The sequence below is a fragment of the Ptychodera flava genome, chromosome 15 (assembly GCF_041260155.1).
Source record: "Ptychodera flava strain L36383 chromosome 15, AS_Pfla_20210202, whole genome shotgun sequence".
NCBI lineage: Eukaryota > Metazoa > Hemichordata > Enteropneusta > Ptychoderidae > Ptychodera > Ptychodera flava.
The window spans coordinates 8079202-8097671 of NC_091942.1; the positions used below are offsets into that span (position 1 = coordinate 8079202).

The 18470-nt window shown below is 37.6% G+C and overlaps 1 protein-coding gene across 1 annotated transcript in view; it reads right to left on the minus strand.

Moving 5' to 3' along the window:
- LOC139151079 (uncharacterized) overlaps positions 1 to 18470 on the minus strand; it is a 270051-nt gene that overhangs the window by 205556 nt on the left and 46025 nt on the right. The window contains exons 40-50 of the mRNA XM_070723612.1: positions 18255 to 18380; positions 17524 to 17646; positions 6776 to 6898; positions 5799 to 5921; positions 5252 to 5368; positions 4774 to 4896; positions 4075 to 4191; positions 2681 to 2803; positions 1748 to 1876; positions 682 to 801; positions 23 to 145 (exon numbers count right to left, since the gene is read on the minus strand). Coding sequence (XP_070579713.1) covers positions 23 to 145; positions 682 to 801; positions 1748 to 1876; positions 2681 to 2803; positions 4075 to 4191; positions 4774 to 4896; positions 5252 to 5368; positions 5799 to 5921; positions 6776 to 6898; positions 17524 to 17646; positions 18255 to 18380 — 1347 coding nt within the window. The remainder of the gene's footprint in view (positions 1 to 22; positions 146 to 681; positions 802 to 1747; positions 1877 to 2680; positions 2804 to 4074; positions 4192 to 4773; positions 4897 to 5251; positions 5369 to 5798; positions 5922 to 6775; positions 6899 to 17523; positions 17647 to 18254; positions 18381 to 18470) is intronic.

Here is an 18470-nt window from a genome sequence, read left to right on the forward strand (position 1 = left end):
CAACCAAGTCAACATCACTCACAGGTTTCACAGAAATCACCACTGTAACATCCTGAACAAGAGCAAGTACTCTCTGTGCACGAACCGGGTGTACGCACACAGTTCCCACCATTCAGGCATGGGTTTGGTTGGCACTGATCCGCAGCTGTTACAGGAAAGGAAAAAATATATATTTCTTGTAATACACAAAGTGCTGTTTCCGTAAATTAAAGAAAGATAGGAGGCAGTTGTACATAATGCAAAGATCGCTCTAAACTTTTTTGTTTTCTCTTTGAACCTCCTTTAGGTGCAAACAATCCCTGCATGATGTCCCCTGGGGTCAGGGGTTAAGCTGTACGCTTGCATCAGATTCAGTTGATCAAGAATGATAGAGTTCGTATTCAAAGTCCTCATATACGGTACTAATAAAGGGAAATACCAGTAAGTGAACAGAATTTGCTCACATACAGTGTGCAGAAACAGAATGTGTAGTTCTGATCAAAGTTCCACTCATTAAAGACTAAGACAACATAGAACCTTTTGCATAATACAAGTTCTAAGATATTTTCTGCAATTTCTGTCAACAATTTCTGACTTTATACTGCTGGAAGCATTACACTTTCTTTGATAAAAGTACATGCTGAGATATATGCACTGCCGTTTACACAAACAAAAAAATGTGTGTTTCACATGCATACTTACGAATGGTGCAGGTACTGCCCTCAAAACACTCAGTACATATGCAGTCAAATGCAAAACAGCCATCTCGAGGTATACAGGTACCACCATTTGCACACGGATTGGGATCACACTGGTTGATGGCTGCAATCATGGAAAGAAAAATACTGAACACAATGTTTTGCGTAATGCGTAAAAAAGAATTTTCCTCCTTTTCATTTTATTTTTGATCACAAGGGAAATCTTCATGTGTAATTAGAAGCTACGCAATTTTACTGATTGAGAAATTGCCTAATTTCAATGCTATTATATACAGCTGTATTTGTATTGACAAATTCCTTGAATTAACGGGCATGAATTTGTTGTCTAAATGTTACTGGTATATGAAAAGATGAAAAATTAAATCATACCATCTGCATAAATCCCAAGTGTATTTTGTACAGCCGTATCAGTACGAACTTGAAATTTAACTAAATAGGGCACTAAATTACACCATAACCCACACAAGAAGAATTAGAATCCAAACACATGCAAGTAAGCGTGCCCAGTGTTTTTCTCCGAAACAGTCAGAAAGCAATGGTCTTAACCCTTCACGGAAACGTACTGCATTATACTGACATTACCCATTCTGACATGAAAATTCATTACGAGATTTGTCAGAAACTAACACAGAAAACACTAACACTGTACATGTAAATGTTATTCATTCCATACATGCAAGCAGCAGTGATGAAATCCTTACACCTCCAATAGTTGTAACTTTTGATGCATTTTCCAGAACTTTTCATGTTCCCTCAGTAAAATATTCCATATGCTCCTCCGAAACTCCATGCCTAGTATTCAACTTGTCCACAAAGCTGGAATTTTTTTCATGCATTTTAGTCACTACTTCTACTCATTTGCTGACAATATCACCACGCATTGTACAAAATGCATAAATTTGGCACAGGTACTTCCCTACTTTGTATTGTGAGATACTTCAGGCATGGGGTGAAGAAACTGTTTCATGGATCAAAAGATAATGAAAATGTCATCAAAATTAACAGCTAATGTCCCATTCAAAAAAACAATTCTTTGAAGTGACATGCACCTGTTGCACAGTTGAGTCCAGTCCAACACTGTTGGCAATAACAGGTATACTCAGTGCAGGACCCTGAAGTTTGCACTTGTGAGCAGAAGCCTTGGTTCTGGCAGGGGCTCTGATCGCATGGATTAATGACTAGGTAGAAAATTACATAAAAAAGAAGCAGAGAAAAATTACATGTACATGCTCCCACTCAATAATAGAATACTAATCTGAAGTCCCATTTATAGCAATTCCACGTAAAGTGATATATCGCTTTCATGCAAAACAAAAATTTTAGTCATATTAAACATCCACATCCAGAAAACATACACCGTGGATTGTGTAAAGTCACTGAAAATTCAACAACTTTCTAAAACATTTTCATCAATTTACTGGTAAACTTTGAAGTTGAAAAAACAATCCCTCTGGAGTTCAAGTAGAAATCTTCCACATAATGGCAAATTTAGTATCATTTCATCTGACAACAACTAACACAAGATAACATTTCAGGATCCTCATAATGAATTACAAATTCCTCTGGAATTTTTAAGGAATGGGTGAAACTTAAGCCTTTACACATCCATTGCAGAAAATGAAATGGTAAAGTAAATCTATATACACATGTGTAAACTTTCACTGGAAACCAGTCATTTTTCTGTATAATTGAAATCTTGCCTCTTTGCAACGAAACACAAAACCAAATAATTTGGTGTATCGTACTTTACTCATGATGCGAAGAAATAAACCACACATTGTTCAGGAAAAGTTTGAATAGCATGCAAACAAAATATTGTAAGGTTGTATTGGCAGCATTATTAACTTATTTATATTTTTTTCAAAGTAACAGTCTTTGGAGCTAGAAACCATTCCATGCACAAGTAAAGAATTCTGGAAAATTGTATGTACCTCCATATAAAGTCAACAGAAAATATTTTTATGTAAAGACTGAGAACTCACAATTTTCGCATCTGTCTCCCTCATAGCAGCCAGTACAACTGCAGGTATATTCCGTACAAGAGTTGGCTACTGGAATACACACACCTCCATTGATGCATGGACTGGGCTGGCATGGATTCTGAACTGTAGAAAGTGGAAAAAAGTTACAGGAGTTTGTTAGAAGTTTTGACTAAAGGTATGATTTTTTAGTTTATCAGAATGATTTAAGAGAAGACAGTCAATGCTGCCATGGTAATGACAGATTTGTTTTTGCAAATCAGAAGAATGCTGAAATATGACTTTGCTTGCTACTATCAAAGACCTGCTGTATTCTGTACACTACTGTACGGTTAAACCGGTATGCTAGGGGCCGTGGATAATTAAAGCATGTGCACAATAAACGCAACTAACTATGTTTCGCCTCAACCACACTCCCCTCTCCCTCCTAAACGAAAGTTTGGAAAAGTGAAAACCAAACAAGCTTCATTCTGTATCAGCATACCTACAATAGGTAATTTCATCCCTATAAAATCACACATACAGTCCCACCAACCCTGGCATACCCCCTCTAAAATCAATCTTTGTACAGCACAAACTCGACAGTGACTCATTAAAAAGAATGGCATGAATTGAAACAGTGTATCAAAAATGATTGTTACATTATTGAGGTCTACATTTTTTTACATGTGCACTGAACCACATGTATTTCAAAACAATGATGTAGCGCCAGTGTAGCGCCGGCCTGGTACATGCAAAACAATATAGCACAATATTTTGCAATACATAAAAACGTATAGCGAGATGTTGCGTTATAAAAACACGTAGTGCGATTTTTACACACAGTAATCGAAATACACTGCAATTAAATCCCCTCCCCCTCTAAATGCGGAAGCTGCATTTGCCATGCGTGTGTTTTAATTATGCACAGCCCCTTACTTCGGATGAAAATGGTAAGAAGAATGTTCAGAGTGTGATAAAATTCTACAGCCAATACAATCACACACACAGTCATTTGGGTTTGGCTGTTGGCAGTGATATCATAATCAAGCCAGCCAGGTCAATTCTGAAGTCATAGCTCAAAGTAAACATACGCAAGACTCCTTTTTTCAATGCGTAAATTAGTCTTCTGTAACATACTTGCATATATCCATATATGGTAAAAGAGGTGTGTCGGTCATGATCACAGAATAAGCACTGTACATTATTGGCAGCACACTGTATTTTGCTTGGTCACCCAAGTAAAAAGCAGTGATTGGCTTCTGTGAATATAGCTGACCAAAGTCCTTTAACAGAAACATTGTGTAACCATCCATTATCGAGCCCTTACTTGTTTGACAATGTGCAAAATGCTAGGTACATTAAATGTCTTATTGATGGCATGAAGTAGACATCAGGGATCAAAATGATACACTTACGCTGTACACAATTTGTACCGATGTAACAGCCAGGGCAGTCACATTCATAGCTGGTACAAGTCAGCTGGTTACACTGGCCATTGTTGAGACACGGGTTTGGACTGCAAGGATTTTGTTCTGTTTGAGGTAGTTATGAGAAAAAGAAAAAAATAACCATACTTTGATAAAAATGGCTGGACAATATTAATTGATATTTCAGTTAAAATGGAAAATCTGAGGAAAACAGACAAAAATGCTTTATAAAAAAAGCAAATAAAAATAAAGGTACAGTGACCGGTATATGTTGGCTCCCATGTTAAATTGTTTTCTATTTTTTCTCATTGGCTAATCCAGCTGTGTATTTGACTTTTAAAGTACATTGAATAGAGTATATGTAGTTCTCAAATATTTGCATTTCAGAAATATGCAGGCATGAATATTGTTGTGGAGACTTAGTCACTAGCTGGTTTGGACAAGATAGACTGAAAACGAGATGAAAATTTAACAATGAGGAACACAGACTCAGACAATAAGAATCTTCGATGGATTTGATGAACTCTCATGTTTATAAAATTTCAAATGCATTATGAAGTGGAATTACTCCAAAACACTTGGCGTGTACAGTGGACAAAACTGAATCAAAAAATGTCTGGAAAATATTTCATGATTTGCATACAAAACTACTGTCTCAGGGAGACTTCACACCATTTTGCCCCGTACCTCTTTCACAGTTGGATCCGATGAAACAACCAGGACAACTACAGGTGTAGGCAGAACATGATCCGGCAAACGGTTCACAGGTGCCACCATTCTGGCATGGGTTGGGAGAACACTGATCAAGCCCTGAGGATCACACACACACACAAAAGGAAATATTGGACCAAGCATTACTTACATGACATGTAGAATTATCCCTTGAGTGTTGTAATTTTTCCCATCACAATTTTAGATCAGCATTTTACCAATTTTCATGAATTATATCTGTAATTTTTTTGAATGCTAGACCAAACAGACAGCACATTAAGTACAATTTTTTTCAAAATTTTGGCAAAAATCTGTGAAAAAATTACTCACTGAGTATATATTTATAAAGGCTACAAAAACATACTTTGGCACTCAAAGGGTTTAGTAAGCAAAACAACATCAACTGTAAAGATAGAGAACGAAACATCTTCAAATTTTTGGATGTTATACTTACTTGTCTGACATGTTAGGCCGGTGTAGCACTGAACACATTGACACTGATACGATGTACATGATGTCTGTCGACAGAAACCACCATTCGAGCATGGATTCGGCTGGCATGGGTTTAGCACTGAAGGTCAAAGAGAGGAAATGCATTTTTATAATGGCATGAACCTTAAGCTGCAAACAGCATACAGTCTTTCTGCATAGTGGGAGGAAACTCAGCTGATTGTTAAGGTTTAATATGCTGTCTTCTATGAACAAAATGTTTTTTTTCATTAGCTCCCTTTTACATTAAGCTTTATATTTACATACTTCAAAGAACAACCATTAGCTGGATGGAACTAACTATATATACCTGAGGTCTAAAGAGGTGAAAAAAAATGATTCATATTTTTGGAAAATTTTTGAAAGTTTACCTAAATGTAAGATACATCAAAGAATGAAAAAGTTTAGAGGGAATTTAACCACAGCAAACAGATTACAGAGGGTGCTCTGATTGTATTTTTTTGTAGAACACACATATCGGGTTGTCAGCTGTTTCTGAAGCTTATACTTACAGGTTTCACACTGGTTGCCTGTGTAGCAGCCGGAACATATACAGGTTCTATCAAAGCAAGAGTTTCCCACCGGTTGACAGAATCCTCCATTCATGCAAGGATTCGGTTGACACTGGTTGAGTCCTGCCATGGCAATCAAAAAGAGTTCCAATTACAGAAGCAATAGAATTCAACATAAAATATTCTACCATACAATTTACGTAACATATGTATCACATCTTGGAGAAATTCCCTCCATTACTTTTTTAAACTCTCAGCTGGGTTGCATCAAAATGATTAGACCAGGGTTCATACACCTTGGGACAAATAAAATTCCAGGGCTTTATTACCAGTTTTCCAGGGCTACATTTGTATTTCAACTAAAATCAAGTAATTTTCCAGGGCTCTTGACCATGAAAACAAATTTATACTCGACTTCTATCAACACACCATACCTATCTACTGCCTTAATTCCTGATTTTTTTTCTTCAAACTGTGTAGCTACTGATTCTATTTCAGTTTGTTTTTCTTTTGCAGTCCTTCTAAGACTATTTGACTTTGTAACAAAATATATTTTCCCAGTAGATTCAGCTTTCTTGGAATACTTATTAACAGATTTGTTAAGTTCAACTACATCAGTCTCAAGTCTCTTCATTTTTCCAGGGTTTTCCGGGGCTAAAATAAAATTCCAGGTTTTCCAGGACCGTACGAACCCTGTTAGACATTTCTATCATTAATCTATAAGGCAATAACAAGGAAATATATTGCTAATCGGTAACTCCAATTAACCAAATCTTCCAGACTAGCAACATTTTTATGATTTAAAAAAATTGTGAAGAAAATTGTCAAAAAAATTAAACAGAGAAAAGGAAAAAAATTTACAAAAAATAAGTATATTTTTTTGTAAGTGATATTATCATTTATATATGATTTAAAACAATTTATGAAATTTGTTTTCAATTTGAAACAAAGAAATCATTATCAGTATTTCAACTTACTAGTTTCACATCTGAGTCCCTCATAGCACTCTGTACAGTCACATGTAGTCTGGGTACAAGAACCATCAACCTGTTGACAGGTTCCTCCGTTTAGACATGGACTTGGAGAACATGGATCAGGTACTGAAACCGACAGTGCATTCAATTGTTAGGCAACATCTGAATCAGTGACTACAACATAGGCCATGCCCCAGGCATGTGTGTGTCCATCACGTCTCTTGGATGCAACCTCAGTGATCGAAATAATCGGTGGCAATGGTGGCATTTGCCACCAAAAACTGTCAATCTGCCACCAAAATTTTTTTCTGGTGGTATTTTTCTGCCACTAAATTTTTGGTCATCATGTCATCTATCCTACGGCTTGAATGAAGGAACACTGAAGGAACACGCATTGTCTGACGGCGGAAAAACTCATTAGCCAAAAAAAACCCAAACTAATTGCGACATTTTGGCATGAATGAAAACACAGCGTGAATCCAAACTTGTGATTGGCTAATCTCCATATCGATGACAGCAGCTTTTGTACACTTGACATGTTGTTGCCCTCTGTGATAGCCGCATATGCAGTCATACGGCACAAGATAAAAGCATGTTGTGACATTTTGAAAACAAAGCCAAACTGCAGCCTGCATGAATTAAATAACAATAAATACTTGCAATTCATTAGCCAGTACAGGGCTCAAAAATTCCTATCGCCCGACGCCCGTGGCTAGTGAATTTTGCGTTCGGGCAAGTAAAATCAATATGCTTCCTGTCCGACGGGCAAGTGCACCAGCGGTTGAATTAACTAAGCTCTGGACAATTCAAGCTTGAAAACGTATTTCATTAGGTCTGTACACGCCTACAATCATTGTAAGTCCTTCAACTCTCAGAAGTTTTTTCTGAAAACCCTTGAAAATCCGCCCGACATCGCAAAATAATCGTTCTTGCTGTTGTAAAACACAAAAAGTCGTAAAAATAGATTTTTGCGACATGTTCTCTCCGACGACACGGAGTGAACTCACTGTTTTGTATGTGTGCCGTAAAGTGGTATGCTCTTGACAGTGGTTGCCATTCTCTTTGTGCAAGTGTATGAGTCGTATGACACTCGATCGGCTTCACGCGATAGTGTAATTGCACCATGCGGGTGTAAACTTATTCGAAGCCATGGATCTCGGCAATGCTTACTGTTCAACGTAAACCAACCCCCAGTTGAAAAATTACAAGTTTACATCGTAATCGAAACGGGCTCAGTCGACCAAGGAGGCCACATATTGCAGCTATACGTAGTGCGTGAGATGCAGACAGTTTCAAATTACGCGACCTTGGTTGTTAGGGATCGGGCTCTCACTTACAGAAAACAAATCTGCACTGAAGAGTAACGAAAACGAAACTTGAATCTGTTCTCTTGACGAATACATTTATCAAAATAAAACTTTGAAAGACGGCTAGCTGTGCTCAGTGAGGAAACATGTAAACAGGTAAAAGGGTTGCAGATGTACACATGGTACATGTGCATATTAGTGGCGCGGCATAGCCAAAAGTTTCATAACAATTGTGCATTTGTGATAAAAACATGAAATTTGGTATGAATGTAGATTATTATAATATAAATAATTTAATATGCGATGTTGATATTCTGAGATTATCAGTGACTATGATTTTGACTGACTCCTTTCATAAGGGAGTGTTTGATAAACAATATATGTTTCAGGAAATTTGTCATATTTGGGTACCCCTCCAAATATGATCCCAATTGCTGAAGGTTCATTTCATATTTTTTACGTACGTTTGTAAAAAAACAAACTGATTTCATATAAGCATTATATTGCCTTCTGTATTATGTAAAGCGAAAATTGGTGGAATGTAATATAAGCCATAATTTTTTATTTAATCTTTTGGGATATTAGGTAAGTTTCTGTCTTATTTAATGAAAACTGTACATGATATTGCATATCACAATGAATCATCTTAAAGAAAATTAAATTGCTTTACTAATGATACCCCACAACCAGGTTATGTATAAGTTAGGCTCGGCATATGACTTAAACGAAGACTGGTTTAACAAAAATGAGTCTCAAAATCGTGATTTTATAATAACCTTCAAAACATGACTGTAACAAATATTGCATCCCATATTTTGTCAGTTAAAAGTCTATTTCATATTTTTGACCTGTCCCCGTAGTAAAGAGATTTCATACAAGGCATTGCCTATTATTATATGTCTAGGTAAAAGGGCTGTAGAATTTGAAGCAGTGACATTAATTTTCAATAAAGTTTGGAGTATGGGGTAAGTTTTGGTCATATTTTATAAGAGCAGTGGAAGATATTGCATATTACAATATATCATCTGAAAGAAGAATGAAATTACATTCCAATGTTACTCAACAAGCCATTATATGTTAAAATATAACCTTAGCAGATGACTTACAAGGAGGTACACTTAACAAAAAAGATGCGATTTGCAATACGTTGACGTTAAGGTGCCCTTCAAAACATGACCGTAACAGCCATTGAAATATATCTAGGTACAAATTGGTAGAATTTGAGATAAGCAGTGACAATAATTTGCAATATAAAGTTTGGGTATGGGGTAAGTTTTGGTCATATTTTATAAAAACTGTCAAAGATATTGCATATTACAATATGTCCTCTGAAAGAAGAATAAAATTACTTTCCAATGTTACCCTATAAACCATGTTATGTTAAAAATCAGCCCAGCAGACGACTTACAAGAAGACGGGTTTAACGAAAACGCGTTCGAGTTGGCAATAATATGATTTTGTTGTACCCTTGAAAATATGAACGGTAGAGCTATAGCATCCCGATATTTTTTCTGTCAAAAGTCTATTTCACATGACTAGCATGTCTTTGTAGCAAATAAAACAGATATCATACAAAGCATTGCCTTTTGCATTATGCCAAGGTGAAACATTGGTAGAATCTGAGATTAGCTATAATTTGCAATGCAAACTTGGGGTATCGGCTAAGTTGGTCCTTTTTCATTAAAAATCTATGGAAGATATGCACATTACATATGTCATTTTAAAGAGGAATAAATTTCAATTCTAATGCTACCCAAAAAGTCAGGTTATGTTAAAAAACTTAGCAGATAACTTACAAGTACTACCAGAAAAATGCACGTAGGTATGCGTAAATGGTGATTTCGCTGTACTCTTCAAAACACAACCATAACAGTTATTGCATCCCCTTTTTTCCGTTAAATTTTATTTTTGTAATCTAGGGATCCTAAGGCTTCTATAAATACAGTTTGATATCCTAGAGGTGCATGTAGACCCCTCTAGCCCACGGCCTAATATTTCTTGACTGCTGACATAGTGTCACCCTTTGATAGGATCTAATACCGTGCTTTTATGCATAGGAATTGTGTATTTGTCTGTATTTACCTGTTTAACAAGTCAGGCGATGAAGAAAAGTTGAGAAAAATCGCAAATTACTCTTCCCATAGTTTCTAATTGAAAATATGCAACCCAAAATTACTCTACGCATTCTGCAGTTGACATTCACTAGGTGACAAATGCCTTGTCTGGCGGCCATTTTGAAAAATGGCTACCATGGCAACGCTCCACGAGATTTTCAGTGGCTCGGTATCTGAATTTGTTCAACACATATTAAGACACATCTGAGCCAAGTTTGGTGCTTTTATCAAAAAATGCACAATGGGTTTGCCATGCCGCACCACTATATGCAATTGGCAGATAAACACTAGCAGAGCATTTGTTTGTGATCTCCGCTTGATAATAAAGAGCAGCAGCCAGCCATGCACATTGTAACTCACACAATCTTATTACTCTTATGCAAAGATTTTAATTTGGATTTGGTTGTGGAAAAATTCCAAATTCAAAGATGTTTTCTAGATGCCATTGGCCAAATCTACAGAAAAAAACTAAAGTATTCTCACATTTCTTCTGCGACATTTCAGATTTGGTAATAGTCCTTCATTTTAACAAGAATGTAGTTCATGTTTGAATCTGTTTTTTCCCTCTTTTGTTACGTGCAGAGAAAACGAACAAAAGGGTGAATCAGCAGTTAACGTTTAAACAAAATTTATTACGAAAATAAAACTAATTGCTAAGTCAGGGATAGAGTACAAGCTTTAAAAGTGTACAGACTACTTATCTCAGCTGGGACGGCAAAGCTCCAGTCTCAGAGTTGTAACAGTCAGTCGGATGAATGAACAGTCCTTTGGCTTGCAGGCTTGAAGCTGCACAAAGTCCACAGTATAAATCCAGCGTTGACAGTGAAGGTCTTGAAAAGTCTTGAGAATGACTACTGCTGGAGTTTAGTAACACACAAGAGACACGATCCCCAAAAGTCTGACTGGAAGCTGTGCACGTCCCTTTTATAAAGGCATATAAGAACAATCTAGAACTTTTATTGACATGCTAATTACTGTTCTAAAATTATCTCCCTTACACAACTAATCAACTTTCCAGAACATTCCAAACATGACTAATTGAATTCAAGGTTGTGAGGTCATCAAGGGCAGTGACTGACTTGAGAATGTTCTAGACTAATTGAACTCAGGTCATGATGAGTGTGGGGGAAATGACCTACATAACACACCCCCTCTTCAAAAAAAGAAAATTTTTCAAAGAAAAATCTTTCTTTTACAAATGTAATCTTGAAAAGGATTTAAGTACTCAATTTTGTTTTACTCTAAAGTAAAATTTCTTGAAAGTGAACAACAATAAATTTCTTGAAAGTGAACCACTAAACTCTAAATACGAGAGAGACAGTCTGCAATTAAATTGTCTCTGCCTTTGATATGTCTAATGTCAAGATTAAACTCCTGTAACATTAAACTCCATCTTAGCAATCTCTGATTTTGCCTTTAAATTTCTGCAGAAAAACAAGAGGGTTGTGATCAATATAAACCACTATTGGCTGATTTGAAGAAGTAACATAAACTTCAAAATGCTGTAAAGCTAATATCAAAGATAAACACTCTTTTTCAATTGTAGAGTAGTTTCTCTGGGATTTGTTAAATTTGCGTGAAAAATAGCAAACAGGATGATCTACACCATGACTATCCTCTTGCAATAAAACAGCACCAGCAGCCGTATCACTAGCATCCACAGCTAATTTGAATGGCAAAGTGAAATCTGGTGCAGACAACACTGGGGCACTTTGCAGTATGGCTTTAAGTGTGTCAAATGCCTGTTGGCATTGCTCTGACCAAACAAACTTTACTTTCTTTTTAAGTAAGTTAGTCAAAGGCTCAGTAATTGTGGAGAAATTTGGACAGAATTTTCTGTAGTAACCAGCCATACCAAGAAAGCGCATCAGTTGTCGTTTGCAGTTTGGTATGGGAAAACTTGAAATGGCACTGATTTTGGCATCAACAGGTTTTACCTCACCCTGTCCTACAGTATGTCCGAGGTAAGTCACCCTCGCCCAACCAAACTCAGATTTGGCAAGGTTGACAGTCAACATTGCTTTACTCAGTCTCTCAAAGAACTTCCGCATGAGCTTGATGTGTTCCTCCCAGGTGTCACTATACAGGATGACGTCGTCAACGTAAGCTGCACACCCGTCTAGCCCGGATATGACGTCGTTGATCATCCGTTGGAACGTTGCCGGAGAGTTCTTCATTCCGAATGGCATCACCTTGTACTGGAACAATCCGTCTGGTGTAACAAAGGCGGATATTTCACGAGCACGATCCGTCAGAGGGACTTGCCAAAATCCCTTCAGTAGGTCAAATTTTGTCACATACTTGGCTTTTCCCACTCGGTCGATGCAGTCATCAATCCTCGGGATTGGGAAAGTGTCTGTCTTTGTTAAAGTGTTGACCTTCCTAAAGTCCGTGCACATACGATAACTGTGGTCTGATTTGGGAACAAGTATGCCGGCGAACTCCAGTTACTTTTACTGGGTTCAATAAGTCATTGTCCAGCAGGTATTTGACTTCTTCCTGGAGATATTTCGCTTTTGTTGGATTCAGTCTGTATGGATGTTGTTTTACAGGCTTACTGTCCCCAACATCAACGTCGTGATAGATGACGTTTGTCCTCGTTGGAACATCTTGAAACAGGTGTTTATATTCATGGAGCAGTTCTTTCACCTGTTGTTGTTGTTCTGGCTGGAGGTGTGCCAACTTTGTAGACTCCAGCTTCTCCAGGATTTCTGAGTTCTGAAGCTTGACCGAGCCCAGCTTTGAGTTTAGAGTATTTTCACTCAAGTCAGTTTCAGTATCACTATCTTCATAATGGTTTGAACTGACTGCACTGACAGGCTGAGTTATAGTAGGATTATCCCTATCCAAATATGGCTTAAGCATATTTATGTGACATAGCTGTTTTTGTTTTCGCCTGTCAGGTGTTATTATGATGTAATTTAAATCACTCAATTTCTTATCAATTAGGTATGGCCCAAAGTAACGAGCATGGAGTGGTTTGCCAGGAATTGGAAGTAGAACAAGAACTTTTTGACCTGGTTCAAACTTCCGTTTTGAGGTGCTTTTATCATATTTGGTTTTCATTGACTGTTGAGATGACTCAAGATTTTCTCTGGCTAATTCACATGCTTTAGAGAGTTTCGTACGAAAATCTGACACATATTGCAAAATATTCAGACAATCATCATCGTCTGATAGGAATTTCTCTTTAACGAGCTTAAGTGGGCCACGGACTGTATGTCCAAATACAAGCTCAAATGGGCTAAAACCAAGAGACTCCTGAATTGACTCTCTAACAGCAAAGAGCAAAAAATGAATTCCTTCATCCCACTGCTTCTCTGTGTCAAAACAGTAGGTCCTAATCATGTTTTTCAAGGTTTGATGAAATCGCTCAAGAGCACCCTGACTTTCTGGATGATAGGCGGATGACCTATACTGTTTAATGCCTAGCTGATCCATTACTTGTTGAAAAATACCAGACATAAAGTTGGAGCCTTGATCGGACTGGACACATTTAGGGAGGCCAAATAAAGTGAAAAATCTGACTAAAGCTCTCACTATAGTCTTTGTCTTTATATTTCTCAGTGGTATGGCTTCGGGGAACCGAGTTGATGTACACATTATTGTCAGCATGTACTCATTTCCTGATCTTGTTTTTGGTAGGGGCCCAACACAGTCTATTAGAATCCTACTAAATGGTTCTTGAAATGCAGGAATTGGCTGTAAAGGGGCCTTTGGAATGGTCTGATTCGGCTTTCCTACCATTGACATGTGTGACAAGTTTTACAGAAATGTGTTACATCCTGCCTGAGATTAGGCCAATAAAAGTGACTGAGAATTTTATGATAAGTTTTCCTTACTCCCAAATGACCAGCCCAGGGGGTTTCATGGGCCAGGCGCAATATTTCAGCACGATAGGGCTTTGGAACCACTATTTGATGTTTTATAGCCCAGTCGTCATCAACCAAGACATCTGGAGGTCTCCATTTACGCATGAGAATACCAGATTTGTATAATAGGAAACAGAGCTATCTGAAGTTTTACCTTCATCATCTACCCTGTCAAACAAAGACAAAATATCTGGGTCTTTGTGTTGTTCTGCAATGAGATTTGATCTAGAAAATGTCTGACTTTGGTCAGCAGATTTTACTGGAAGTTGCAAATCCACGAGGGATAACGGAATGATCCGTGTCAAACACCTGACTGAGAAAGGTGTCATTTAAGTCAACATCTGTGACATTATTTTTGAGAGTATTTTGATTCTCGGAAGTTTTCTTTGACATGGCTCGAGTAATAGCACATGAAGGAAATAAATCGGGTATCTCTTGTTCAATTGGCTCTGGATCCTGATCCAAAGTAGGATTATCAGTCACAAGTGGATTAGTAATGACCTTGTCCCCGGCAAGGTCGTTTCCAAGAAGAAGGTGAATCCCTTCAAAAGGCAAAAAAGGCCTAATACCTAAAGTCACAGGTCCAGAAACAAAGTCCGAAGACAAATAGACATTATGGAGAGGAACAGGAATGTAGTCATTACAATCTACCCCCTTAATAAGACTTTAGAACCTGAAAATGACTTTTCAGAAAACGGCAGGGTATCTGCCAACAAAAGAGACTGGGAAGCCCCGGTATCTCTTAAAATTTTGACAGGGGTAGCGGAAGAGAAATCACTAGAAAGTGATATAAAACCATCATGAATAAATGGTTCGAAAATACCCATAATGCTATCTTGAGAAGAATTGACCTTGACCTCATTAATTGGGGATAAGAGGGGTTTAACCTCAGAAAATGTGTTGCACACATTATTAGACTCTAATTGAGTTGATGAAGAAATAAAGCCGGTTGGCTTAGATCCACTTTGACCACTTTGACCTTCACGTTTTCTTTTCAATTTGAAACACTCTGACATTAAATGGCCGTCTTTCTTACAATAATTACAAGAAAGTGTACCGAACTGTTTGTCAGAAGGAGATTGAGACTTGGGATCTGATGATGTGGGAGTGTTACTTGAATTCTGTGAACTGTTGTCATTTGATTTTCTACTCTCCTTTGAAAAATTCTTGGATGAAAAGGAGGAGTTAAATTTACCTGCATTGTTTCTGTATGAAAAGGACTGGGATGGTTTGCTGAGAAATGAAGATTTGTGGGTCAATGAATAATCATCGGCCAACGTGCAGCAACCTCTAATGTATCTGCCTTTTGTTCATTGATAAACGTCTTGATGTCACTCCGGATGCACCTTTTAAATTCCTCAATCAAAACAAGTTGTCGTAATTTGTCATAATTCTGACTGACCTTTTCAGAAGAACACCAACGATCAAACAGTTGTTCTTTTGTTCGAGCAAATTCAACATAAGTTTGATCCTTCACCTTCTCACAATCCCTAAATTTCTGACGGTAAGCTTCAGGCACCAACTCATAGCCCTTGAGAATTAATTCCTTCACAGAATCATAATTTGAAGCCTGCTCTACTGACAACTGAATGTAAATTTCTCTGGCTTTACCCACCAAAGCACTCTGCAAAAGCATAGACCAGGACTCCTTAGGCCAATTCAGACTCTGAGCAATTTTCTCAAAATGAAGGAAATATTATCAACATCCTTTTCTTGGAAAGGGGGAACTAACCTGAAATGCTTAGTGATGTCAAACTTGTCTGAAGGGAAGAATTTTCCTGACTGTCCAAGCTCTAAACGTTTTATTTCTACCTGTAATCGCTGTTCTTCTAATCGCAATTCTTTTTCTTCTGTCTTTCTTCCATTTCTAACTGCATTCGTATTTTTTCTTTTTCTAATGCCTGTCTCTCTTTTTCCATTTGTAATTCTTTTTCTTTCTGTCTTTCTTCCATTTGTAATTCTAGTTTCTTAATCTCCAAATTTGTCTGCAATTCTAATTCTAATTTTCTGAGTTCAGAGGAAGACTCAGGCTCATAATCTTTTAAGGCAGACTCCTCAAAATGGCCAGAATTAACTAAATGTTTTGCAATCTTGAACTGTATTCTCGCTTGCGCATAGATCTTTTGACATCTACTTTAAGGAAATTTGCCAGTGCTATGAGGTTGTCTTTTCTGAGGGAATTAAATGTGTCCTGATCAAGGTCATCCATAAATTCGTCTGGCTTGAATTCCGCCATGATTGAATTTCGCTGAGTTCACAGTATACAGTAGTTTTGAAAAGGCTGTCAAAATGTTGTCAAACGGCTCAAAATATTCGTCTCCCGGACGAGCCCCCAATTTGTTACGTGCAGAGAAAACGAACAAAAGGGTGAACTCAGCAGTTAACGTTTAAACAAAATTTATTACGAAAATAAAACTAATTGCTAAGTCAGGGATAGAGTACAAGCTTTAAAAGTGTACAGACTACTTATCTCAGCTGGGACGGCAAAGCTCCAGTCTCAGAGTTGTAACAGTCAGTCGGATGAATGAACAGTCCTTTGGCTTGCAGGCTTGAAGCTGCACAAAGTCCACAGTATAAATCCAGCGTTGACAGTGAAGGTCTTGAAAAGTCTTGAGAATGACTACTGCTGGAGTTTAGTAACACACAAGAGACACGATCCCCAAAAGTCTGACTGGAAGCTGTGCACGTCCCTTTTATAAAGGCATATAAGAACAATCTAGAACTTTTATTGACATGCTAATTACTGTTCTAAAATTATCTCCCTTACACAACTAATCAACTTTCCAGAACATTCCAAACATGACTAATTGAATTCAAGGTTGTGAGGTCATCAAGGGCAGTGACCTTGAGAATGTTCTAGACTAATTGAACTCAGGTCATGATGAGTGTGGGGGAAATGACCTACATAACACTTTGAATTCACTTCATATGGCCAAACTCTTGCTCTCTGTTACAAATTACTAGTACAGTTAATCAAAATTTAGGGCAAGTAATTTTTCCTCTCGGCCATTAAAAATGAAATTCACGTGTCCCACGGTTAGTAAGTTTGAAAAAATTTTTTCGAGGCCTGCAGTATGGGTTGACTTTTTGTGATGTATACTCACCATATTTTCAAGAATGTATAGATTAGATAGAGTATGTAGCAATGAGAAAATGTTTTATTATACCGATCACATGATGTGTTAAACTGCCACCAGATTTTTCATAATTGCCACCTGATTTTATATCCGGTGGCAAACTTTTGCCACGAGAAATAAAAAAGTATTTCTATCCCTGAACCTCATTCCAGTTGGGCAAACTCAACTGTCAACATTAGCTTTGTACATTACAGGCTGTGTTGACCAGTTGACTCAGATGCATTTTGATATATTTTGCCAGTACAATGCGGAGCAGCATTGTTATCAGAAAGCAACTGGAAAGTTTGAGCTAATGGATCGCTCAAGTATCACTTTACTTACATGTTTGACAAGTCTGTCCAGTGTAGCAGCCTTGGCATATACAGGTGAAAGCTGTACAGGAACCCTGGTTTGGGCTGCAAGTGCCTCCATTGTCACATGGGTTAGGCTCACATGGATTCATGACTGCACACAGAAAGAAACACAGATACACTTTATTTTCCTGAAGAAAACACAGCCATTCCCTTATATTCAGCGTATGCATGAACAAATGACTTGAACACTTGAAGAGCTATAACCTGCTCATCCCTTATTCTCTGTAGACAGGTCCAACCTCACCATTGATAACAATAAGTTTGGAGCAAACTATTGTAGCAAAAGGGTTAAGTTCGCTTTCACAAAAATTATCTGATGAATAGAAGAGGAAACATCTAACAACAATGTATACAAAGGCTGCAGAACACGCTAAACAATTTCACAAATACCGTAATACATAATTACTAGTGGTAAAGTTACTATACAAATCTATGGAAGGTCCCTGTCAGGAAACCTGCTTGTTTCCACACAAAACTATTAGAAAATTTGGTCAAGTGATCTTGCGGCGTATGAAGAATCTTCTTTAACTCGTTCACCACCGTGGTTTGACCCAATCCTATCGTTATCAATGGCAAGTATGGACCTGTCTACTGGGACTTGGGAGGTGAGCAGGATAAGTTATGTCTTTTCATAGCGGTTCATAAAAGTAGAACAGTGGTAATGAAGGCAATCATTTCTATTAAAACCTCTTTACATACCAATTTCACAATTATCGCCGGTGAAGCAGCCTCCAACACATATACAGGAATACAGCACACATGAGCCTTGAACCTGTTGGCAAAATCCACCATTCTGACACGGACGATCATCACATGGGTTAATATCTAGGGATACACAAAGACAAAAAAAAAACAGCATCAATGACGCTTTGCTCACATTTGGTTGGACATGGCAAGTTCAGCTTAGCTTGTAAT